Source organism: Pteronotus mesoamericanus, unplaced genomic scaffold (genome assembly GCF_021234165.1).
Source record: "Pteronotus mesoamericanus isolate MK-2021 breed Mesoamerican mustached bat unplaced genomic scaffold, CSHL_Meso_final scaffold_167, whole genome shotgun sequence".
Lineage (NCBI taxonomy): Eukaryota > Metazoa > Chordata > Mammalia > Chiroptera > Mormoopidae > Pteronotus > Pteronotus mesoamericanus.
Window position 1 is genome coordinate 36,238,640 of NW_026555308.1, and position 26,829 is coordinate 36,265,468.

Here is a 26,829-nt window from a genome sequence, read left to right on the forward strand (position 1 = left end):
CTGGACTTTTTCTGGACAGACCTTGAATATAGTTGTATGAAAAATTACAATTTCAGTTATGTCAAACTACATAAATGTCTGGACAACACTGTAAATTAATATGCAAAAAGTAGGGGTTTTTTTTTGTAAAAATGTCTTTAATGAAGCATGACTTAAAATAATGAGAATGATTAAATTTGTGATGCTGGGGGTCATATAATGTCAAGTCTAACATTACCTTTCTCCCAGTGGTACTAAGAAACTGTGTGAGAGAGTTTAAGTTTCCCAAAATAAAGTGTTCAAAACATTGAAGATACTTTTTTCAAAAACTAACTTCTCATCATGACTCATTATGGGAGTTGTTCCCCAAATATATTTAAACTCTTCTTCAATCTAGTTTAATACATGTCTTATAGTTTAATTATGTCTTATTATGACGAACTCCAGAAGTTTGTTTCCTGCTGTATGAAGTAGTAACCTTCTCATTCATATTAACTTTTTAACTTTCTTTCATTTCCTGGTTGGTCGGAGTTAAGAAAACAACCTTGCTGACTTGCACTGCTCTTAAGTTTTACCATTCCTCGTAGCCTTTATATTTTTTAAAGTCCGCATTTAAAAAATATTAGTCATGTGTGGCAGCCTCCAAAACTAATCTTTTTCTCAAATTTGTTTCTTGTGTTTTTCTTTTTCTTTTACTTTTTGAGATCTATGAGCTCGATATAGGCCCACAAAATTTATGTGTGTGAGAACGATGGTTACCCCCTCCTCTGGGGTTCGTGGCAGTGGGACCCAACGGTTCCCCGAAACAAGCCTCACAAAAGAAGCGCCCATAAAGTAGAAGGCCGGAGGACCCCAGGAGAGGTCCTCAGCATTTACACTGGCCTTGAGCTACCGCAGCACTGCGTGACCCTGCCGCTTCTTAGCACTCACTTGCGCCCTAACCCTCCAGCAGAGCGCCGCACGCAGGCGCGGCCTCGGCCAGGCTCGTGACCCCGCCCCCTCCGCGCCGGCCCCCCACGGCCGGCCGCCCCGCCCCTAGGCTGTTGCCCGCGGCGGCTGCCGCCTTCCCCCGGCCCAATGGCGCGGATGCCGCGTCAGTGATGTGAAGCCGTGCTCCAGCTCGTCCGGCCCCAGGCCCGAACCCCATTATACCATCCGCCGCGGCAGTCGTTGCAGCCTCTGCAGCCCGCGTAGACTGGGAGGGCGGGAGGCTGCTCAGCGTGGCGGGGCGGGGCGAGCGGCGCGGCCGGACTCATTCCTGTGGGGCGCGGGGCATGGAGGAACTGTGCGGCCGCAGACGGAGTGGGGCGGCCCAGGCGGTGGCGAGGACAGCGGTTTGAATTTGAAGGGGGCGGCCAGAGCTCGAGCGGCCAGCGGCGGCTGGAAGGACTAGCCTACGGGCAGGTAGTAGTGACGGCGGCGGCCTGCCGGATCCCGGGCCCTCGCCTGAGGCGCTCGCGGGGAGGCCTGGGCGGGAAGGGTAAAGGAGGGTGCCCCGGGCAGCTGAAGGTGGCAGCGGGCCGGAGGCCACAGGCATGTCGGCCCACCGGGAGGGGCTGTGGTTGATGGAGGACTTTGGAGAGGGGCCGCTTGTATCTGGAAAAGGTAGAGGTGAAGGTTCTGTAGGGGAGGCTGTGGTTTGGGGAGCTGCGAATCCCTTGAGGGCGGAGGGATCAAAACGGGGCGGGCGAAGTTAGCTAAAAGGCGGCCGGATTTCCTGAGAGCCTCGAGTAATCTTAAAGGAAAGAGAACCTTTCGGATGAGCGGGTTTGGCGTTAGCTGGCCGTGGTTTGTTGTGTCTGACTTTTTTGTTCCTCCACGAAACCCCTGCTGGCCACAATGAGGCCTTCCAGCCTCGCGCCCTTGGTCCGCTCTCTGCAGATGTGAGTAAGAGAAACAGTTCTGAACCTCTCCGGCTTTTTTCGGTTGTACTCTCCCTGGGCATGTGTAGAACAAAACTAGAACTAAAGCGTAGCTGGCTAGGAGGCTAGAAGACCGGTTGCCTGTAGTGTTTAAATTTACCGTGTGTAGAGAAGAGAGAGCCTCTCACCAAAACATTTGGGTCTGTGTACCTTTTCGTAGTCTTTTTCACCTTTTTGGGGAGGGAGGGTGGTGGTAGAGGCGGTAGTCCCTAAAGTATGGCTTTTCCTCCTTTCCCACAGAGTAGAAATAGGAAAAATCAAAATGTTTTTGCGTTTGCCTATGGAAAACTCAAAACTACCATTTTCCCCCCTCTAGTTTGGTGCTCTGGTTATCAGATGTTGGAAGGCGATAGAACAGAACATACTCGCCGTGGTTTTATGTCCGTCCTGAGGTGCAGTGATTAACAGTGAATTTTGGTTCCTGTAACTCTTGCCTGCGTCCGTAGAGTGAAGCTGGAGCTTTGCTTTGAAGGATTAATAAAGCACAGCCTCTGAACTGCACATAAATGGATCTAAAGACAGCAGTATTTAATGCAGCTCGCGATGGCAAACTCCGGCTTCTCACCAAGTTGTTGGCAAGCAAATCCAAAGAGGAGATTTCCTCCTTGATCTCTGAAAAAACAAATGGGGCCACGCCACTCTTGATGGCGGCCAGGTATGGGCACCTTGACATGGTGGAATTCCTCCTAGAGCAGTGCAGTGCCTCCATAGAAATCGGGGGCTCGGTCAATTTTGATGGTGAAACCATAGAGGGGGCCCCCCCTTTATGGGCCGCTTCTGCCGCAGGACATCTGAAGGTGGTTCAGTCTTTGTTAAATCATGGAGCATCTGTCAACAACACAACTTTAACCAATTCAACTCCTCTTAGAGCTGCCTGTTTCGATGGCCATTTGGAAATCGTAAAGTACCTTGTAGAACACAAAGCTGATTTGGAAGTGTCTAACCGACATGGGCATACCTGCTTGATGATTTCATGTTACAAAGGACACAAAGAGATTGCTCAATATTTACTTGAAAAGGGGGCAGATGTTAATAGAAAAAGTGTTAAAGGTGAGTTCTACTTCCTTTTTAATTTTTAAGTTGTTTACCACTTATTTTCTGGAAACCTGATATCTAAGTATAAGCAGTGGTGTTGATTGAGGAAGCCAACGCTGACAGAATTGTTATGATTATGTGTACTTTCCCTTATAACCTTATTGATTGTTTCTGTGACATTTGATAACATTGAACAAATGTGGTAAAAGGACTTCTGTCTCTATGTTAAGCAGCATTTTCTGTCCCTTACTTGGAGTAACTTCTAATTGCTGGGAAATGGGTTCTTCAAAGTTACGGAGCATGTTAGTGGCAGTTGGATCTGAGGCCTTAGCTTGTATTTAATCTTTTTGATAATATACTTCAATGTAATATATTTTTCTTAGCTTTAATTTTTTTTTAAAACACCCTTGGAGTAGAAACTACTATATTTAATCAGTCATTTTCTTGTTTATCTTAGGTAGGCATTTCTTTTGTTGTTCTGCTGGGGAAGGCTAGGCCAAATTGACCTGGAGGGATTAATATCGTTGGAAAAGAAAAATCTGGCCCCTCATTCCCTATTTACTCTGTGGCCAATAGAAAGTCTTTTTATATAGGATTTATTAAATATAGCAAGAAAGAAAACAGATTTTTAAAAACTGCTAACATTACTGAGAACAAAACAAGGATTAGATTAAACAAATGTGGATTTGTTGGCTAGCAACAATGTAAACAACCTTTGTCCAGAAGAGCTCAGGTTTACAATTGTGTATAATTTACAGCAATTGTAATATATTTAAAGCAGCAAATGATCGTTTAGAATTATTTTAAACTTAAAAAACAACTGTTTGATACCATAATTTTGATATTTGAAAACCTGTTTTTCTTAATCATTTATTTATACAGCAGCAAAATAATTCACTGCTTAATTTTAAAAAAACCTATTGTATTAAAACTTAAAAGTAGCATACATGGTAAAAAAAATATTCAGACTGCTTTACAGTCTTTATAATGAAAAATAAGTCTTATTACCCACTGGCAACCACTATTTGCAGCTTTTTCTGTTTATATCCTAGAGCTAATACAAGTATACTTCACTATCATTCTCACCATTCATCTGTTAGTTGATACATACTGTTTTTAAAAAAATCTTAACTTACCTTGAATGTCATTCAATTCCAACACACATAACTACCTCAGTTTGTTTCAGGGCTACACAGTACTTCATTGTATGTAAATTATTTATCTGATCTCTATTGATGGACATTTGGGTCTCATCCTAGACAAACAATGCTGCTGTGAATATTCTTGAGCAAAAATGTGTCTTTGCACACTTGTGTGAGAATAGCTGTATTAAAAATACTCATAAATGGAATTGCCAAATCAAAGTAAATGTGCATTTATCATTTTGATAGTATCTGGTTGCCTTTTAGAGATGCTAAACCACAATTATGGGGCATACAGTTACTGGATACATTTATTAAAGTTACTATCTTTTTTTAAAAAGGTGTGTTATAAAAATGCAACAGGCTTATTGTGATTTTTCTGAAATATTTTCCCCCAGAAGAAATATAAAAATTTCACAAAATCCAAACCCTTGGAGATAACCCTTTTAAAGATGTTTCTGAATTTTGCATATAGATATATGTATGCAATTTTATTTTATATACTTTTCTTTAACCTGTTTTTAGCTGAATAAATGTGATCTGTAATGTCATTAATCTTAGCTCCTTAATTTTAGTAGCTACATACTCTTCTGCTAATGGAGTTTTATGTTGCTTCTGGCTTTTCAGTAAGCATTCTTTCTTGTAAGTGTTTTCAACTGTTCCTGATTATTTTTGAGATAGGTTTTTGGGTCAAAAGACAGCATGACTTTTTTTTTTTTAAACAATTATCGTTTGAAAGAACACTTAAGAGAACAAATGACTGCTTAACTGACCATATTAATAGTAGGAATACTTTGAAATCATAACTGAAGAGAAAGGGTTAAAAGATACGGCTTCATGTTTAGGCTTGTTGGATTTTTTTGTTTCTTTGTTTTGAGCTTTTTTATTGATCAGCCTAATAATGGACTGATTATTGATGAATTCATATATTTAAGTCAAATTGGGAAATGTTTTAAACTCTTATGTCATTGTAGAGATGAGTACTGGTACTATCTCCTGTGTGCTTTTCAAAGCTGCTTTATATACACCTGGAGATACAGTATTTGAGATAAATATTAATAGTTATAAATAGTTCATTATTTTGTGAGCATTTGCCCTAATAAAAACAGTATTTAACTTGATTACCTTTGCTATTTTAGAAGAATATTTCTTTTTAATCACTATTATCATATAGCTGTGTATGTGAACATGTGTATACTCCCTCTTTTGGCCAGTGGTCTGCTTATTCTAGTCATTTTTTTCCCAAGTATCAATATCATATTTATGTTTTCCAAAAGTATACATAGCCTCGCTATCACTGTGTGCAGTAGTCTTACCTTTTCATGGCGCATTTTAATTTCGATAGTGACTTTTAATGATTGTTTGGACAGATTAAGGTACATTGTATCCTACCCTGCTCTGATCCCTACCCTGGTCTGATCCCGTAGCTTTCATTTTTGATGATCACTCTCATTGACTCTTCAGCTTTTTTTAAGCTGCACAGTGGTGTCCAGTCTTTTGGCGCCTCTGGGTCACACTGAAAGAAGAGGAGTTGTCTTGGGCCACACATTAAATATGCAAACACTGATGAAAAGAAAAAAATCTCAATGTTTAGTAAATTTACGGTTTTGTGTTGGCCCGCATTTGTAGTCTTCCTGGGCCACATGCAGCCTGCAGGCCGTGGGTTGGACGCCCCTGGAAAGGGGTTACAAAATGCCGGAACCAAGTGAAACTGAGGCAGGACCACTGGAGAAGGATCTGACAGCATTAAGAATTTTTCCCACATTTTTACCCCCACCCAAAAAATAGAAAAGATTGATAAGACTAGGGATAAAATGGAATAATTTCTCAGGAAATTTTATATGTCAGCCATTGGAAATGTTTCTGAAGGAAGAAAATGCAAATAGATTATGCTTGATCTGCTTAAATATAAAATGTGACTTATACATTCCATTACTTTTTAATAGGCAGTTAGCATTTGAATATATTATTTAACCTCTGTCCATTACTTTTTAACAGGCTGTTGGCATTTTTAATGTGTTTTAACCTTAGGTGGAATTTATTCATTAATTGAGAGATCATTTATTGAATTGCCTCAGTGTGCCAAGCTGTTAGACTTAGGATATCTTATACAAAGGTGATGAGTAAGGCATGATATCCAGTCCTTGATTCCCTGCCCTTGAGGAGCTAGCTCATGGTTTGATCATAGAGACAGGTTCTTAAGCAGATACTTAAACGACAACATGATTAAGTGCAACAGTAGTGCTTTCTTCTGTTAGATATTTGGAAATACTTTATCCCTAAACAACTCATTACCTGAGGGGACAGTGGGTTACTTCTTTTGCCATCGCATTCAAAAAGGGGAGAAAAACTTCGAGATATTTAGAAATAACTTCTCTAGTTTAACAGTTGGTTTTTGAGACAGGAGAGCTGGTTGCCATTTAAAACTATAGACCCTAAATCAGAAGTAATTATACAAGCCAGTTTTATAACTGTCATATTGATCTCAGCACTTTATGGTTTCACTCATCTTTGGGGGTTTTTTTTTTGTCCTTTATTATTTCTTTTAAAACTTAGAATAGGGCTTTGCAGATTTATGATAAAGTTAATTAAAGCTCTTCAGCTTGTAATTGAGCAGCAGAAAGTGATTGGGCACTACAGACCAACGGAAGAGCTCTGAGTTGGGATTGGGGAGGCTTACCATAGAGCAGTAGTCCTCAACCTCTTGGCACCAGGGACTGGCTTCATGGAAGACAATTTGTCCACGGACCACAGATGTTGGGGCATTGTGTAGGGATGGTTTCAGGATGATTCAAGTGTATTACATTGAAGCTCACCTCCTGCTATGCGACCTGGTTCCTAACAGGACTAATACTGGTCTGCAACCTGGAGGTTGGGGACCTTTGTCCTAGGGGACATATTATCCTCAACGCATGAGCCATTCATTTTAGGTACACAGGTAATTATATAAATTGGTAATATAATTACTGTGCATTTTCTATAGGCAAGGCATTGTATTGGACATTGTGGAAGCTATGAAGGTACAGGACATCCCTTTTGTTAATTGCTAAAGGAATGGTAAAAATATATACTGTAGGATTTTATAAAAGTGTACTGACTAGAAGAGCTTCCATAGAGAAGTTGAACTTGGCTTGAAAGGATTGTTGGGGTTCAGATCTGCAGAAGGGATTTGATAGAGTTTTTAACGCTTAGAAAATGGCATGAAGAAAGTCACATTGAGAAATGTGCTTGAAGGGTCGAAAAACTGGAAAGTAGGTATGCTGTTTGGACCAAAGAGCACTCAGGGCTAAATTATTGGGTTGGCCAAAAACGTCCATTATATTTTTTCCATACTTTGGCTCTAGTAGTGCTTAGTTGTCTTTAACTTCATTTGAAACAATTTTGTTAGATTGTATTGTGACAGCTGTTATATAAGTATGCATTTAAAAAAATCGAATTATGTCAAGAAAGGCGAAAATGCAACTGAAACACACAAAAAAGATTTGTGCAGTGTATGAAGAAGGTGCTGTGACTGATCAAATGTGTCAAAAGTGGTTTGCCAAGTTTTCGTGCTGGAGATTTCTTGCTGGATGGTAGATTCTCTCCACGGTGGGTAGATCAGCTGAAGTAGATAATGATCAAATAGAGACGTTAATTGAGAACAATGTTACACCATGTGGGAGATACCCGGCATACTAAAAATATCCAAATTAATAAAGTTATTAGTGAAAAAGAAAAATGTGTCTTTTATTTTATGGAAAAAACCCCATACAGACTTATTGGCCAACCTGATACATTTTTAATTAGCCCTTTGAGGCCAGAGACCTAGTTTGTATGCATGCATTAGAAAGAGTATCTGGCCCAAAGTGAGTATTTGGGAAATGGGCTTACTGAATGAATGTCATGGATTTAAGAGAAAAGATTAGAAGCTCCTTGCTAGCAAGGACTCTGTTATAGTCCTTTCAGTATGGAAAAAAGTACATGAAGAATTGACAGTAATTGTGAAAAATGAGTGTTACAGGTAGAATTTTGTAGGGGTTTAGAAAAGGGAGAAATTCGTGTAGGCTCATGGTTAAATATAGCTAGTATGTAAGGTTTTGAGAGAGCTAGTTTGAGCAGTTTATTTGCCTTTTTGTTATGGAAATTTTCTAACTTTTATGTAAGCTTAGAGAAGAATAGATGATCCACTATGTACTTATAACCTTGCTTCACCAATTATCCACATTTTCCAAAGTTTTTAAAAAGATACGTTTTTCCTCTTCTTTTGTTTTCTGCAGTAGTTTAAAGCGAAGCTCAGGCATTACATTTTCCCCCACAGTAGAGGCATTTTAGAGTGTAAATGTATGGTAGTCAAGAAAGTGTAAAAGAAAGAAAGAAAGAAATTACATATATGTTACTGTTGATACAAGGAATTTCAACTGAAAATATATTCCATAAATTAAGAAGTGTTAGTATTAAGATAATGGACAAAGATAATGATTGTTGTTATACAGGTAAGTTATTTTAATGTACTACAGGACTATCTGAGAGTGTTGGAAGATGTCCTCTTTTCTTTTCTGACTTATCATCTGTTCATTACCTCAACACACATACTTGCAGAGAGGAGTAAAAGGGAGAGACTTAAACTTTTATTTTACCTGTAACATATCTGTATTTATTTGCATTTAAAAATATTTAAATAGCTGACTGGTTGAATTTATTAACATTTTGATCCCAGATCATCAAGTTGCTCCTGCAGGTTGTTCTGTGCTCATTCTCTTCCCTCTTATATTTCCTTGTACATGGCTCTGTATCACCAGGGAACCTAGCCTAGTTGGAGAAACTAAGCTGTAGATTATGTGTAAATTGAGTAGGAAAGTAGTGTATTCCTCTATCCCTAGAGGTTGGATTTTGAAATGTGAATCCTCAAGAAATGAAGTTGAATTGAAATGAATAAATCCTTAGTAATGCCATTATTTCAAGCCGTAGGCAGCACCAGGAATGAAGGCAGAGATTAAGTTTTACCTAATGACTAATGGGTGGGTACATGTGGTTCTCTCACTGAGTTCATCTGTATCAAATTTTCCAAGAATGATTAATTAAATTTGTTTGATTAAAACAATTCAGGAAGCTCTTGGTATTCTAGAGATTTATGCTATTGAAAGATCAGGAACGTATGTGATGGAAGATCAAGATGGAAGTGGTGGGGAGAGGCCCAAGTAAAGAAGTCACAGGGATGCAAATCTGACTAAAACATCTCCTTCTCTTTTTTCTCTCCTTTTGAGAAGAGATTTTGTTCAATAGAGTGAACTAGAGAGGCCAGAAAGGAAATTGTAATGAAATTGTAATTTTGACGTTTTCATTAACTTTATATTGTGTCGTTATCATCAAACTACACTGTTAGTTGTTTTAGTCCTGATTCCTTAGCTCATGTGCTCTTAACCTTGAAAATTATACTTAATATAAAGACCCATTTCAAAGGCAATTTTTCATCCCCCCACTCAGAGATAAGAATACATATTTCCTCTACAGATACATATGCTTTTTAGGATTTAACTTTGTCTTGAGCTCAAGGACCGACCTGTATTGTTCAATTTCTGTATGTTCCTAACTCAGTGCCTTACACAAAAAATTAATGAAGGGAAGGCACATGGAAATCTTAGTACAGTTAGTCTTTGATTCTATTTTTGATCCCTTTCCCCCCCAAACTCCTGTCCTTGAGTATCTTAGAATATGCATGGGGGAGCAAAACATTCTAAGCTGAGGAGTCTTCTACTTCTTTGATATCCTAAAGTGTTTTTGTCTACTCCTTCTCACCTCTCCCTTAATACATATCAGTAAGTTATTCCAGGAATAAAATACTTGGAATCAACATTGTTATACAGTTGAACTGCTCACACTTTCCTCATCTTTATAAATGGACCTCTTACGGATTCAGCATAGTCCTAGATACAAAGTTGAAGAAGAATCATGCCAAGCACAGTATGCTAAAGAAGTCCTATTGTAGCAGATTTGGGCATTTCCAGACAACGCTGTTACAAAAAAGACCCTTTAATACTGCTAATAAAAGTCAAAACTTACACTTTTACCAAAAACACAAGTACTTTGATTTTAAAACAGCTTTCACATACCATTCGCTGATTTAAAGTGTGCAAATCAGTGATTTTAGTATGTTCACAGAGTTGTGCAACCATCACCACAGTCACCTTTTCATCCCCACTACACAATCATCCCCAAATGGGCTAGTTTTAGACAACTGGTAATCTTTCATTCTCTGTTTGTCCTGGACATTTCATATAAATGGAATCATAATATAGGTCTTTTGTGACTTGCTTCACTTAGCAGAATGTTTTCAAGGCTCATTCATTTTATAGCTTGTCAGTACTTTATTACTTTTTATTGTTGAATGATCCACTGTATAGATATACCACATTCATTCATTCATTACTTGATGATCATTTGGGTTGTTTTTACTTTTTGCCTATTAGGAGTAATGCTGCTATGAATGTTTATATAAAAGTTCTGAGTATGTATGTTTTCTTTTGAGCACAGGTAGGGATGGAATTGCTGGGTCATATGGTTAACTGTTTAACCTTTTGAGGAACTTCCAAACTGTTTTCCAAAGCAGCTGACCATTTTATACTTCTGTTAGCAATGTACCAACTATTGTTATTGCTCAACTTTTTAAGATAACCATCTTAATGGGCTGAAGTTACATCTCATTGTGGTTTTGATTTTTATTTCTCCAGTGGCTAATGACACTGATCATCTTTTCATGTTCTTATTGGCCATTTGTAGATCTTTGGGAAAGTGTCTGCATATCCTTTGCACCTTTTTAAATTGGGCTTTTTTTTTTTTATTATTACTGAGTTGTAAGAGCAATTTATATATTCTGAATACATGTCCTTTATCAGATACATGACTTGCAGATATTTTCTTGTATTTTGTGAATTGTTTTTCACTCTTTTGATGGTGTTGTTTACAGCAATTTCAATTATATTTTACTAACTAATTTTTAAAAATTCAGCTGTGGATCACTTACCTAGATTTGACTTAAGCAAGAAAGTTTTTAGGAATAGACATCAGTAGTATTCCTTAAAAGACCTGACGTGCTAATCTTAGTTGCTGTAATTTTAAAGAGACCTGTAATCTTTTGATAGCAGGCACTTAAAAGATAGGAATTCATGCTTAAATGTGATAGTTTAGGTACATAGCAATGGGGTTAAAATTTATTAATACCCATTACTACATAGACAGGAACTTTTCTGTGGATCAGCTGTGTAATCTAGTTGTAAAACACCCTATTCCTTCTATGACATATAAATGTTTAAATTTAAAGAGGAATAGTGAAGTTTTGTTTCTGTCTGGTATAAAACAGGGCTGTGACCTAATTCTCCTTTTGAGCTTATATTCATATCACTTGATATAACTATTAGATACTTTAGCTATATGGCAAATACCATATTTTGCTGTGTATAATGTGCACTTTTTTGCCCAAATTTTTGAGGGAAAAATAAGGATGTGCGTTATACATGGGTAGTACTAATTCCATATCTATGTAAATGTTTTTAATGCTTTTATTTATGCTTATGCATTAAAAGTGTAACTCTGTAGAGAGTAGTGACAATATCTGTATGCAAAATAAATCCCTGGAATATGATAATCGATTTTGTTTCGAAGTATAAATAAATAAAAAATTTAATTAAAAAAATTAAAACAAAAGAGCATTGTACATGGGAGCATGTTATACCTGGCAAACTATAGTATCTGTATAGCATGTCCTCACTTAACACTGTTGATTGTGACTTTTAAGTGAAAGGACGTATAATGAAACCAATTTTACCATTGCTAATTGTTGTAAACAAGAGTTAAGTTCCTGTGGCGTCTTATCAACATTATAACTGAATAAATCACAATCACAATGCTGTAAAGTGACATTATTTGAGAATCTGCTGTATAGCAAACAAAAAAATAAGATTCTTTCTCTTATTTCCTTGCTTCTCAAAATAGCAAAGGCCAGCAGCATAGGCACCACTTGAAGCCACCCCTAGATCAACTGAATCAGATTTGTGTTTTACTGTGATCCTCTGGTGACTTTACACACTGAAGTTTGAGAAGCACAACTTTGACTTACACTGAAAAAACGCAAACACAAAGCTTGAACTATGTGAAGATTTTAATGGACAGTGGAATCTATTGAATTGATGTTGCTAGAAATAGTAATTTATAACAAACACTGTTAAATATTTTACTCCCCTTATGAGGACAGTTTTGCTTCATTAAAAAGATGAATTAATTCTGTTTACTATCTGGGAGTGGTTTAGAAACTGATTTAATTCCGAATCTAATGAGTCTATGTAATCTCACCCAAATTGAGATGTTTATAAATGCTCTGAAGTTTTTTTATGACTTAAATGGTTTATTGATAACATTCCATCAAACCCAAACTATCTGATTTGGAACCAGGAAACTCTTGGGGCTCAAAATACTTAATCTGTTTCAGATTGCTTAATTTAAAAAAAACTTCACCCCATTGCTATGCACCTAAACTATCACAGTTGAGCATGAATTCCTATCTTTTATGCGCCTATGATCAGAATATTACAGGTCTCTTCAAAATTACAACAAAGATTAGCACGTCAGGTCTTTTAATGAATACTGTATGCTTTTATGCATGAACACGTCCCATAATTTCTTTCCCTTAATAGCTCTCTCAGAAGCATCCCAGTGAATATGGCTACTTTTTATTCTTCTGAACTTTCTTAGCACTATTTAAGTTATATAGATGAAAATTAATGTATTTGTACCATACTATTTTAACTTCTGCAACAATACTTTAACTGAATTAACGCTTAGGGTACTATTATCTTGAGTTTTAAGAATTGTCCATTTAACAGATAGGTCTTTTGAGAAAACATAAAAATATTGCATTATGAATTCATTTTCAGAAATTTTAATTATTCCTCCAAATTAACTTTTTCGTAATTGGGCATTGGGAATTATATAATGCAATACTTCCCTTTTTTCTTTAGCTAAAGGTAAATTAACTTCATTTCATTGCTCAATATCCTTAATTATATCTAAGATGCCTGGTAGTATTTTTGCACTTTGTGTTCTATTTTCATTGTCTTGCTCTCATTAAAGGGTGGAGATACAAATTTTTTTAAAGCTTTATTTTTTTTAATCCTCACCTGAGGATATGTTTTTATTGATTTTAGAGAGGAAAGGAAGGAGAGAGAGAGGGGGGAAAAAACATCAATGTGAGAAAGAAGCACATTGATTGGTTGCCTCCTGTAAGCACCCTGGCTGGGGATCAACCCACAACCTAGGTATGTGCCCTGACTGGGGGAATCAAACCTATAGCCTTTTGGTATATGGGACGATGCTCCAACCAAGAGTCACCTGGTTAGAGCAGAGATACAAAATTTTTGAAAATGCAATTATTGTATTATGGAAACATTTTAAAGAAACATGTAAACCAGAAAAGGTGTTGAGTTGAATTTTCAGAAGTGTTTGGTATATGTTATTATGTAACAAAAGTTTAAATCAACACAGTTACCTAGCAAAAATTAAATATGATTTTTTTGGTCTTGGGCCTGTAACTGAGCACAGACTAGTCACAAAACAGTAACTCAGGTTTTAAATTCACCTTGTTATATTTTTCACAAGAACTTGCATTTAATACCTACAGCACAGGTAATGTTTTTGAATGAAACAAGTGATAAAGCAGAATATATATCCGTGTCATGTTCTATTGCATTTCACTTTATTGCACTTTGCAGATACTGTGTTTTTTGCCAATTGAAGTTTTGTGGCAACCCTGCATCACACAAGTCTTTTGGCGCAATTTTTTTCCATCAGCATTTGCTCACTTTGTGTCTCTGTGTCACATTTTGATAATTTAATGTTTCAAACTTTTTCATTATTATATTTGTTCTGGTGATCTGTGATTAGTGATTTTTTATATTACTCTTATATTTGTTGTGGGGTATCACAAACCATGCCCATATGATGATGAATTTAATCAGTAAATGTTTTATGTGTTCTAACTATTCCACCAATTGGCTGTTCCTTCATCTTCCTCCCTCTCCTCAAGCTTCCCCATTTATTCCCTGTAACACAATACAATAATAATTAAAATTAGGCCAGTTAATAACCCTATAATGGCTGTAAGTGTTCAAGTGAAAGGAGCAGCCACATGTCCCTCACTTTAAATCAGGAGCTAGAAATGATCAAGCTTAATGTGGAAGGCCTGCCAAAAGCTAGCTCTCTTGTGCCAGTTAGCCAAGTTGTGAGTACAAAGGAAAAGTTCTTGAAGGAAACTGAAAGTTCTACTCCACTGAACACAAATGACAAGAAAGTGAAATAGCCTTAATTGCTGATATAGAGAAAGTTTCAGTGGTCTGGATAAAAGATCACACCAGTCACAGTGCTCCCTTAAGCCACAGCCTAATCCAGAACAATTCCTTAACTCTCTTTAATTGAAGGAAGAGAGAGGTGAGGACACTGTGGAAGAAAAGTTTGAAGTTATCAGAGTTTGATTCATAAGGTTTAAGAAACTGTATCCGTAAAAAAGTGCAAGGTGAACCAGTCAAGTGCTGATGTAGAAGATGCTGCAAGTTAGCCAGAAGGCCACTACACTAAACAACAGATTTCCAGTGTAGGCGGAACAGCCTTATATTGGAAGAAGATGCCATCTAGGACTTTAATAGCTAGAGAGAAGTCAATGCCTGTTGTCTTATTTTAAGAAATTACCACAGCTGCCCCAACTTTTAGCAACTACCAGTCTGATTAATTAGCAGCCATCAACATCAAGGCAAGACCACCTGCCAGCAAAAAGATTTTGACTTCCTGATGGTTATGATGGTTAGCATTTTTTAGCAAGAATGTATTTTTAAATTAGGGTATGTACATTGTTTTTATAGACATAATACTATTGCATACTTAATAGACCACAGTATAGTGTAAACATAATTTTTATGCGTACTGGGAACCTCCAAAAAAGCATGTGACTCACTTTATGGTGATATTTGCTTTATTCCAGTGGTCTGGAACTGAATGTGTAATATCCCCAAGGTATGCCTGTACACAGTAAATATAGCAGACTACTGGTTATCATTTTAAAAATTATTTATATATAGAAAGTCAGACAAATACCAGAAACTGGAATATAAAGAAACATGTCAGAAAATAAAGTTTGTGAACAGACATGGAAAAATGCTCTATATAACTAGGTATAAAAGTAAAATAAATAAAAATTCAATTGATTCTAGTCCTAGAAAGAACACTATAAAAGTGGAACTTCTGAAATATTTTATAATTCCTTTGAAAGTGAATTTAAAATGTATGTTATTACATATTTGAGATTCTGTTTTAAGGTAGGCATTAATTTTTTTTGTCATTTGTTTATAGAAGTATAATTTATATATAATAAAATCCACCCTTTTTAGTATACAGGTCTGTAACTTTTGACAGTTATGTAGTGTAACTTAACTACCACTACAATAAAGATAGAACAAAAGGTTCCTTCATGCCCCTTTGCAGTCAACCCCTCTTCCAGCATCCCCACTCCCCCAGCAAACACTGATCTGTTATTTGTTCTTACAGTTTTTTAAGCACTAATTCTAATAGTGCAATTCTGAAACAGTGCAGATGTCCATCAACAGAGAAGTGTTTCTGTCCGTTATGACATGCCTCCTTACTTGAACTTTCACCATGAAGAGAATGATTATAGTTCATATAGACCATGTGGTAACATAGCATGACAAAATGACCAAGATGTAGGTGAAAAGCAGGCAACAATTGTATACTATTGATTACAACTTCATCAAAACTTATCAGGTAAAAGAGACTTGCAGACATGTCACAAAAATTATAGTTGCTTTAAAGTTATGCTTTTTTTTTAAAGCCTCTGTTTTCTAAACTTTTAAGTAATGTTCTGGGCTATAATTCAGCATATATTTTTAGGGTTTCCAGGGCTTAAAAGTTGTGGTTGGATATACTTGTTAGAGAATTAGCAAGATTCTCACAGTCAAGAAGAGCCCTTTTTCTAAGATTTTATGTTTTAAACTTACTTATCCACAGAGACTCTTTGAATCACTTTTTGTGATACCAAGTTGAAAAATTTAAGAACCCACCTCAGCTTAAACAGTGTGCTGACTGCTATCTGGGATAGAGAGGAAATATAATATAGGGTCTGTGTACTTTAGGAATATCAACAGTTTAGGTAAAAAAAGAAAAACTTTCTGAAGCAGTAACATTATACTGTTGTAAGGTATTACATAATATTATAATAGTAGATGCAATATGAATACCTACCACGATGAGTGATATGTTTATTCACCAGGCATTCTCAAGATGGCAAATTGATGTGGTATAACTATGGAGGCCTCTTTAAGCAGTTAAAATTCCTGGTGCGACTTGAAGGACAAGAAGTTAAAAAGGCAAAGAAGAAAAGAGTGTATTACAGGAGAATTAAGAGCAGAGACTTGGAGGTGGAAGTGAGCAGACTGTTCCCAGTGCTGGGAGAGATACTTAGGATGGAATGATGTGAAGCATAAGCAGGATGTATACCTTCTGTACGGCAGGTGTTGATAATGTCTTTTGCATTAGGGTAGGTCTTGGCAAATTGCGGCCCAGGGGTCATCGAGACTGCCTACTCCCTGTTTTTGGATTGCCTGAGAGCCAAGAAATGGTTTTTGTATTTATAATGGTTGAAAAAAAAATCAAATGAAGAATAATAATATTTCATGATATGAAAATTATAGGAAAATCACATTTCATTGTCCATAGGCAAAGTTGTGTTAGAAAACAACCATGTGTATTAATTTAACATACAGTAGTTCCCCCTCTTATCTACAGTTTTACTTTTCACAGTTTGTTATTCAAGGACAACTACGGTCCAAAAATATTAAATGGAAAATTCCAAAAGAGAAAACGCATAAATTTTAAATTGCACACTGTTCTGAGTAGTGAGATGAAATCTTCTGCTGTCCATCCTGGAATGTGAATCATTTCTTTGTCCAGTGTGTCCACCCTGTATACACTACTTGTCTTTTGGTCACTTAGTAGACCTTGGTAAGCATAGGTACATGTGTACAGGAAAAAGCATATACATACAGAGTTTGGTACTATCCTTTGTTTGATGCATCATGCAGGGTCTTGGAATGCATCCCTTGCGGATAAGGGAGACTGTATTGCCTATGGATCCTTTTCGCTATATGGTAGTTGATGTTATGGCCTGCAAAGCCTAAAACACTACTTAGCCCTTGACAAAAAAAAGTTTGCCAACTCTTGGGCTAGATTCACAGTGTAGCATTTATACTAGAGGTGGTAAGAAACAAGGCTGGAGAAGTAGGGTGGGGAAATATTTCTCTGTCTTTACAATCTATTTCCCTCTAACCACAATTAAGCTTTACTTCATGTACCATGATGTCTAAAACTGTAGTTTTTTTTCCTCATTGCCCTCCCACTCCCACATAAATGGTGTTTTGAGAATCAATAGAGAACAATTTCGAAAGCCATCTTAAAGATTTTCAGCTATTTCCTTAGAGGAAGCATGAAAGTGTTTGAGTTGGAAAGTTGTGATTGGTAAGGGTTTTATTACGAGATTGGGTTTGTATTAGGTATATTAAATTCATTGGAGTCTAGTATGACTAGCATTTAAAATATGACCAGTACATAGAAATGAGCAGTACCCTGCCATGGCGATTGGGAGACATGGATTTATGTTTTACTACTAATGTCTCTGTTTTCTATTTATAGAGTAAGTTTATCTTCTCCTCTTTGCATAGTTATTAATATAAGATTACAAAGGGACAATAGTTGAATAAAACTTAGGAGAGTAATAAATGCTATGCCAGCATACTGATACCTTTTTCTTCTTTTGCTTTTTATTATTTGCTTTTACTTCTTCTGGTTTTAACTTACTGCTCTTCCCCTATAACAGCTTGAGATGGAAACTTAGGTAATTTTTAAAAAGCCTTTCTTCTTTTCTAATGTACATTTAAACACAGTTTTGGCCATATTCCACAAGATTTGTTATATGTTTTCACTATCATCCAGTGAAAAATATTTTCTATTTTTCATTGATACGGATTTTTTTTAGTTTTTTGTTTGTTTTTGATATCTAATTTGCATTGTGAACTTGAAACATACTCAGTGATTTCAATCTCTTGACATTTGTGTGAGACTGACTTTATGGTGCAGAATACGTGACCAATATTTGTATACATTCCATATATGCTTGGGAACAAATGGTTTTTTTACAGGTATTGAGTTCAGTGTTTATTTATATGTCAGTTAAATCTAGTTTGTTAATTGTGTTCACATTTTCTATATCCTATTGGTTTTGGTCTTTTATGGTGAGAAAGAAAGGTGTGTTCAGATGTCCTATGATTGTAGGTTTGTCTGATTTTCCTTATAGTTCTGTTGATTTTTGCTTTATATAATTCAAACCTATGTTTTTAGATCAAAACAAATCTGGAATTTTATCTTCATGTTGTTTTGAATTTTATTCATTATAAAATATATTTCCTTTATGTCTAATTATGTTTTTACTTTAAAATCTACTTAATCTAATAATTTATTATAATATCAGACAATTTTCTTAGGTTAGTTTTTGCATAGGGTATATATTTTTTTCCGTCTTTTCACTTCAACCTTTTTTTCCCCCTTTATATTTAGGGTGTGTTTCTTATAAGCAGCATGCAGTTGAGTTTTATGTGTTTGTCTTCTTAGTCTGACATTTCTGTCTTGTAATGGGAACATTTAGTTTACTTGCATTTAATGTTATTGCTGCTATATTTGGGTTTTAATCTCCTAACTAGTTTTGGTTTTTATTTGCCCTACCTGTTTTGTATTCTTTACCGCTCCCTTTTGCCTTCGCTTAATTTTTCATTATTTTATTTTTTCTCTATATTAGATAATAAATAGTAAGTGTGTGTGTGTGTGTGTATTCTCCATTAGTGGTTACCCTAGATAGTACTACTCTGACTTATCAAAGGCTAACCTAAATTTCTACTTTTACCTCTTTCCAAGAAATGCAGAAATCTTAGAATACACGGTGAGGCAAACGTAGGTTTACAGTTCAAATGGCAAATAATGTGACAATATATAATAATACAAGAATAAATTGTTTTGTGTACTCACAACTGTAAGCCAGTATTTGCCCCACTCTAGTTTATCTCCAGATACCCTTCTTTCTTTTCTACTATTGCTGTCAAGCATTTTACTTTTATATGTATTTCAAGTCCTACGAGATACTAATTTTAAAGTCAATATTTATTTAGAATTCTCACAAATTACTTTTTGATGTTTATGCCCACACCTCCAGGCTTCCATGTAGTTTATTTTCCTACCATGTAGTATTTATGTCTACTGGTAATAAATATCTTAGTGTTTTTGCTTTTCTTTCTTGCCTGAAATGGTCCTTTATTTCACATTATTCTTGATGTGGGTATAGAATGCTAAGTTGGCAGTTATGTTCCTTTATTTTAAAATATTCTGTTGATTCTGGTGTCTGTTTTTCCTGATGAAAACTTTCCTGTCATTCTAACTGTTGGTCTTTTATAGGTCATTTCTACCCATTCTCTGATTTTAAGATTCTTCTCTTTTTCTTTGGTTTTCAGCAATTTTCCTATGGTGTGCATCAAAGGTGATTTTTAAAAATTTATCTTTTCTGGTGTTTTGAAAATGTAATTTATAGTTTAATCTTTGATCAGCTTCAGAAAATTCTCACACTTTATTATTTTAGGTATTGCTTTGAGCCAACGTTCTTCCACTAGAATTCTGTAAAATTAACCTTTCTGACAATATTCCCTCTTTCTCTCACAGTCTCCTGCTTTGCCATCCCTTCATCTTTCTACACTTTTATTTTCTTGTTCGTAGTTCTCTATTCAGCTATATATCATCTGCTTTTAAAGTGCTTCTAGAGTGTAGGTCTTCAGAGCTATAACCCAAAGTGTAGGAGGATTTTAAAGTTCTCTTCCTAGTGGGCTCTAGACTCCAGTTTTCTTCTCTAGTCCAGTAAGGTTGTCACAAGCTCTGCTCAGTTTTTCACCTGCCTCTTCCATAATTAGTAGAGGCCATTGGGGGAACCTTCCCTAAAATGTGGGCTTTACTCTTCTAATTTTTTCTTCTACTAGTTGTTGTCCCCTTGTTAGCTCTTACATGACATCAAACAAACTTTTAAAAATAGATTTTTCAGCATAAACAGCATTGTTTGTACAGTGACCTACCCTTATCATTTAGGAAAAGTGTTACGTCTTGCACCTGTTTCCCAGACAAGTTCCCAAATGGCCAGCCAGTGACCTTGCAGGCAGGTCTTTCTAAGGATAGCTGTCTGAGCCAGCTATGCTAATAACTCTTTTCTGCACACATGCCTAAAATGACTCGCTGTTGAAATTTTCTGTAAACAATGTGAATATCAAAGGTTTGTGTGATAATTTTTGTTGCGATAATTAGTAAAATGTTTATATTTTAGGTATACTTGGGTGGTTATAATGTCTTAATATGTCCCATACAGGTCTTTACTAATGTGCCAGTGCCTGTTGTCAGTTTTAATCCATATATGGGAAGAACAAGCCTATGTTAGAACATTTAGTACATCTGAAAAGGTTGTTTAAAAATTAAGTTACAATGGGAAATAATCTATTATGAAATGACACTTCAGATGTCTCCTTTTAAAGTTCATATTGAACCACCCACATATTTTTCAGATTTCACTGGACTTGATTTTCTTATGGGAGCTTTTTGAGGAAAGTACTTTGGTACCAAGAATTTTTGACTAAAAACAGTTCAAGTTCTCTTTGGCAATCAGAAATAATGAAAAAATAGTTTCTGACTACTTTTAGAATCAAATTGTAGAATCTTAGATATTATAGTCTAGGTTTCTCATTTCCAAATTTGGAAGCTCACCCAGAAAATTAAGTGACTATCATCAAAACTGTGAATAGTTGATTAATTTCATTTCACCAGTTTTTAGTTTTAGAATATGCCTTGGAAACATTATTTAAAAATATCAAGAGGTCATGGATTAGTTTTGAGTTTCATCTTGGCTATCTTTTCATGCCTAATTTGGTTATTTTATTTATTCAACGAATTTAACAAGTATTTCTTTAATCCCTGCTATGTAGCTGGGGATCATTTTTTTTCTTATTTGTAATCAAATTAAAGTGTGTCACATCAAGGGTGGCTTGGAGTTTCCTGTTTTTCTTTAGGTTCTAAAGTATGTGCATGCATTACACTGTATCAATATTTATCTTTGTTTTCCCCTCCCTTTAAGGTAATACTGCATTGCATGATTGTGCAGAATCTGGAAGTTTGGACATCATGAAGATGCTTCTTATGTATTGTGCCAAGATGGAAAAGGATGGTTATGGAATGACTCCCCTTCTCTCAGCAAGTGTGACTGGTCACACAAATATTGTGGATTTTCTGACTCATCATGCACAGACCAGCAAGACGGAGCGGATCAATGCTTTAGAGCTTTTGGGAGCTACGTTTGTAGACAAAAAAAGAGACCTACTTGGGGCTTTAAAATACTGGAAAAAGGCAATGAACATGAGATACAGTGATAGGACTAATATAATTAGCAAACCAGTACCTCAGACACTAATAATGGCTTATGATTACGCCAAGGAGGTAAACAGTTCAGAAGAGCTAGAAGGTCTTATTGCTGATCCTGATGAGATGAGAATGCAGGCACTATTAATTAGAGAACGTATTCTGGGTCCTTCTCATCCTGATACCTCTTATTATATTAGATATAGAGGCGCTGTCTATGCAGACTCCGGAAATTTCAAACGATGCATCAACCTATGGAAGTATGCTTTGGATATGCAGCAGAACAATTTGGACCCTTTAAGCCCAATGACCGCCAGCAGCTTATTATCTTTTGCAGAACTGTTCTCTTTTATGCTACAGGATAGGGCTAAAGGCTTGCTGGGCACCACTGTTACATTTGATGATCTTATGGGCATACTGTGCAAAAGTGTCCTTGAAATAGAGCGCGCTATCAAACAGACTCAGTGTCCAGCTGACCCATTACAGTTAAATAAGGCTCTTTCCATAATTTTGCACTTAATTTGCTTGTTAGAAAAAGTCCCTTGCACTCTAGAACAGGACCATTTCAAAAAGCAGACTATATACAGATTTCTTAAGCTGCATCCAAGGGGAAAGAATAACTTCAGCCCTCTTCATCTGGCTGTGGACAAGAATACTACATGTGTAGGGCGCTACCCTGTTTGTAAATTTCCATCTCTGCAAGTAACTGCAATACTGATAGAATGTGGTGCTGATGTGAACGTCAGAGACTCCGATGACAACAGTCCCCTACATATTGCTGCTCTAAACAACCATCCAGACATCATGAATCTCCTTATCAAATCAGGTGCACATTTTGATGCCACAAACTTGCACAAACAAACTGCTAGTGACTTGCTGGACGAGAAGGAAATAGCCAAAAATTTGATCCAGCCCATAAATCATACCACATTGCAGTGTCTTGCTGCTCGTGTCATAGTGAATCATAGAATATATTACAAAGGGCATATTCCAGAAAAGCTAGAGACCTTTGTTTCACTTCATAGATGATAATTTGACTGTATTTTAGCACTGTCAAAGCACGAATTGTTAACAGTTGTTTCATAACTGAGCACTGTTGTGATAACACCAGCATTCATTTAGCTTGATATCATCGTGCTCTCATTAGCTAAAGCATTATAAGCATCAGATTTACAGGATTGGTTTCCCAGTATTTAATATAAATATACCATATAATATATTGTTTGTGAATTATTGAGAAATGTAATGTCATATTCACATTTCTAAAATTGTCTGCCAAAGGCTTATTCATTCTGGTTTTTGTTGCTGTTGGGTGTTCAGGACCGAGTTAACCATTCTTCAGTGGTGTCTATATTTTCCTGGTTTGTGAATTTTATACAATTGAAGGTCTGTCTGTTCCGCTTCTTCCTTCTCTTCTCCAAGCTTCTCCCATTTCTACTTTATTTTTCTCCTAACTTTTCTTATCATTCTCCATCCTCCCCTCACCCTTTATGGACGAACCATGCTAGGTTGTATAGACTTTATGTACTTGTTACCATTTGCAGTTACCATAAGTGCTTTATCTTCTCTAGCACCGGCTTAAACTTGACTGTTGTATGATAGCATATTTTCTATGCAGCAGTTGGTCAACTTCAACTCAAAACACTGTTGAGTTTGTTACAAAGTTCATTTTATGAAAGTACTCTTGTAGCATGACAGTTTTTAGAGCTATTGGTTAGCTACCTGAGCTCCAGCGGCCCCTTCCCCCAACATCTGAGATTTCTTTCTCTAATTCACTGGAATTATTGTGTGCTAAATTTGGGAAACAAATCTATTCTAACTCATTAACCCAGTTGAAATTTAGGTCTGACATCTTAATATATCATGCAGTAAAAGGAACAATCTTTTGAAAGTGACCCACCTTTCATGCTATGCCAGCATTGTCCTGCTTGTGCTGATGATGTGATTAGGTGTAGAGAATTTGCTTAAATTTAACCTAAAGTTTATCACACAGCTTAATGAGTCACATTGAAATATTCAGTAACTGAACTGCAAATCACTTTTAGTTACAAAAAGAGCTAAAGCATGTCAGTGGCATGATGCTTGCCAAGCCAGATCTAGGCATCTAGGATAATTAAGGTATTTTAGTATGCAATTTACTGCCATAGTATCAATGGTCAGTAAGTGTTCTTTCTTTCTTCAAGCTTAAGTATACCTTTAAAGATAACTTGCATGAATTACTTTGGTCTCAATTATTTGTCACTATAGTTAAACACAAAAGGTTGCAGTGCTTCCTTTTCCCTTACTGAAAGTTAGCTTTTCTTTCTCTTTTTCTTTCTTTTTCTTTCTTTCGTTCTTTCTTTTTTTTTTTTTTTTTTTGGTGTTTTTTAAACAGCTTTGCCAATGCCACAGAAAGGGCTCTTTTAACTTAAGATAAGTGGAAAGTACTAAAAAAGATTCAGGTAATTATCATTCAGCACTTTATTATTATTCAGAATAAAATTTATGATGGCATATTTGCCCTGCAAATGTCTTAATAAAATTGTTATGAATAAAAAACTCCTTTTGGTTTGAGAAAAACTCATTTTTACCTGTGAGCTTAATGAGCTGGATTACTTGGATTTTTGGGTTGACAATTTATTCAGAGGGTTGATGAAATGGTATTTACGGAGTCGTCATTGCCAACAGTCACATTAGGTTTATTTCATCTTTATTCAATAAAATATGGTAATGAGTAGTGAATAAACAAAACAGCATTAGACTTCCTGGTTAAATAATTGAAGTTTAATTTTTTAAAAGGTACCCTTATTTTACTAGGTTGTGAATTTAATTTCACCATTGAGAAATATGAATTGAATATCAGTGATTGTTCTCCAGCCTTTTCATGAAGGGATTTTAATATTAATCTTATTTGCCATGGGCAAATTTGATGAAATATTTGAACTGCCATATATATTAAGAATAATTTGTGATTTAGACATCTAGAAATATCAGACATCAATATTTTGAAATGATTGACATTAACGTTGTCGTATAAGAATTGTATCTGTATGGGCTATTTTAAAAAAAGAAAACCTTTGCAAGTAGAATAACTCTACATTAAATTTTGGGTAAAAGATGAGCAATTAGATTTTTAAGTGATTTAATATTTCCTCTTTTCAGAGGGGATTGGAGGGCCTACATGCTCTTATATAGTAAGACACATCTCACAATTTACAGGTAAACTTGAATTGTGCAACTCTAGTATAAAATAAGGATTTCTTTACTTACCATTTTTCTACTGCTCAAGTATAGATAACTTAGAATTGCTCCTTAGTTTTGATAACTGAAATGCCTTATTTCACTTAGGATACAATTCTCCTGTTTGCCATCTCAGCAAATGCCATTAGGAGCACTTGAAAAATCAGTTAGTTTAATAGCTAAAAATTGTCCATGATTTTATTTTAGGGGAGGTTGGTTAATAAATGTGACCTTGGACACTGTTGAGGCCTATGTCAGAAAGTATTCTCGAAATTGTTGTGCGACAGAATAAAATAAAAATTTTGTGTTATTTTTTAAACTGAAGAGTAAGTTAATACTTAATGAGCTGATTGTACTCACTGTAGCATGGTGATGTTGGCTGGAGTTAATATGTAAGTTTTGATTACATTTCCATAAAAATGCCCTGTTAAGGCCTGCTGAATTTTAGATGTTCTACTAGTGATCATTTCTGTAAAAGAAATGGTCACGTTACTTAGACTCTATAAAGACAAGTGGGTTATAGATTTTAAAGATCATCATTTCCTTACCCATAAATATGACAGGCACACAAGCCCAAGTCAGCAAAAGATAATTTGGTGCCTAGTATGATTTTGACTTGTAAAGTGGCTACCTAATGTATAATATTTTAGAGATCCTGCCCCCCGTCTACAGTGACTTGGAAAAAATACTAGATTATACTTGACGAAGTAGCTCTTTAAAATCATTGCCCAGCAGAAACCTTAGGTTGAATTTTACAGGTATAATCCTTGTAAATTAATTTTCTCCGAGTTGGGGCTGAATGTGATAATATTCTTGTGCAGTGTAACAACATTATTGCTTGGAACTTTAACCATTTTAGAGTTAGATACTAAGGAAACTAAAATTAATTGCTTTTTTTTTTTTTTTTGCCCTTATATATCATTAAACAATTAGTTTCCCTTTTGTCAGTTCCCATTGTGTATTTTTCAAAAGAAGTACTGTATTCAGGTGCCAGCCAATAAGTTGTCACACATTGGAAAGTGATATGCCACAACATTCATTGTAAGGTTTAATAAAATTAAATTGCACCAAATGCAAGTGTATTCTTATTAACTCAATACTTGATTGATGTTATCTTAATGCTTTTGATAATGTACTCTTGCTTCGAGAACATCTAATTTATGGTCAGAACTGGAGATAGCATTTATTAGTATTCATACTTCTATGCAAAAAGATTATTTAGGCACAGTTTATTCTAAATTTCTAGTAAAGATTACAGAAACTAGGGAAGACTTTTGTTGTCAAGTGCATGGGAGAGGAATTGCTTTTAATTATTGTTCATGTTTTTTTAAAAACTGGTTTGATATTAAGTATCAGGAGCATGTCAAATATATTACTATAAAGGTAAGTTTTATAAATTTCCATCACTTTTAAATCATAATTGGGTTGGCCAAAAAGTTAATTTGGTTCATTTGATTTTTTTCTCCTTGGATGACCCTAGTACTGCTTAGGTGTCTTTAAGTTCATTTGAAACAATTTTGTTAGATTGTATCGTGACAGCTTTGTCAGCAGTACATTTAAAAAAAATCAAAATTGGTGAATTTTTGTGTATCCATTTTAATGTTGAAGACGGAAGAAAGTATGCAACATTTTTGGCATGTTATGCTTTATTATTTCAAGAAAGGTAAAAACAGGTGAAACCCCAAAAATGATTTGTGCAATGTATGGAGAAGGTGCAGTGACTGATCGAACCTGTCAAAAGTGTTTTGTGAAGTTTCATGCTGGAGATTTCTCCTTGGAAGATGCTCCACAGTAGGGTAGACCAGTTGAGCTTGACAGCAATCAAATCAAGACATTAATGGAGAACAATCAATTTTATACCACATGGGGGATAGCCAACATACTCAAAATACCCAAATCAATGAAGTTATTGGTGAAAATGAAAAATGTGTTTTATGGAAAAAACGGAGTTTTTGGCCAACCCAATAAAATCTAACTGCTCTTATCTTTTTTTTTTTTTTTTTTTTTTT

The 26,829-nt window shown here is 35.8% G+C and overlaps 1 protein-coding gene across 3 annotated transcripts; it reads left to right on the forward strand.

Moving 5' to 3' along the window:
• The first annotated feature begins 1,024 nt into the window (after positions 1 to 1,024).
• FEM1C (fem-1 homolog C) lies at positions 1,025 to 26,818 on the forward strand. Of its 3 annotated transcripts, none has more exons than XM_054589944.1 (3): positions 1,025 to 1,383; positions 2,218 to 2,951; positions 21,321 to 26,818. In XM_054589944.1, exons 2-3 carry the CDS (start codon positions 2,408 to 2,410, stop codon positions 22,628 to 22,630), a joined length of 1,854 nt encoding a protein of 617 aa, XP_054445919.1. In that variant the 5' UTR covers positions 1,025 to 1,383; positions 2,218 to 2,407; the 3' UTR covers positions 22,631 to 26,818. The 3 variants fall into 3 exon arrangements, with proteins under 3 accessions (XP_054445919.1, XP_054445921.1, XP_054445920.1); XM_054589946.1 differs by lacking the exon at positions 1,025 to 1,383 and adding an exon at positions 1,484 to 1,584; XM_054589945.1 differs by lacking the exon at positions 1,025 to 1,383 and adding an exon at positions 1,680 to 1,862.
• Positions 26,819 to 26,829: the final 11 nt, after the last annotated feature.

What these genes read in the sequence shown, in the direction of transcription:
- FEM1C (XM_054589944.1), top strand. Translation starts at nt 2,408, where the DNA reads ATGGATCTAAAGACAGCAGTATTTAATGCAGCTCGCGATGGCAAACTC. An exon ending in TAATAGAAAAAGTGTTAAAG is followed by an intron (nt 2,952 to 21,320) that starts GTGAGTTCTACT and finishes CCTCCCTTTAAG; the next exon opens with GTAATACTGCATTGCATGAT.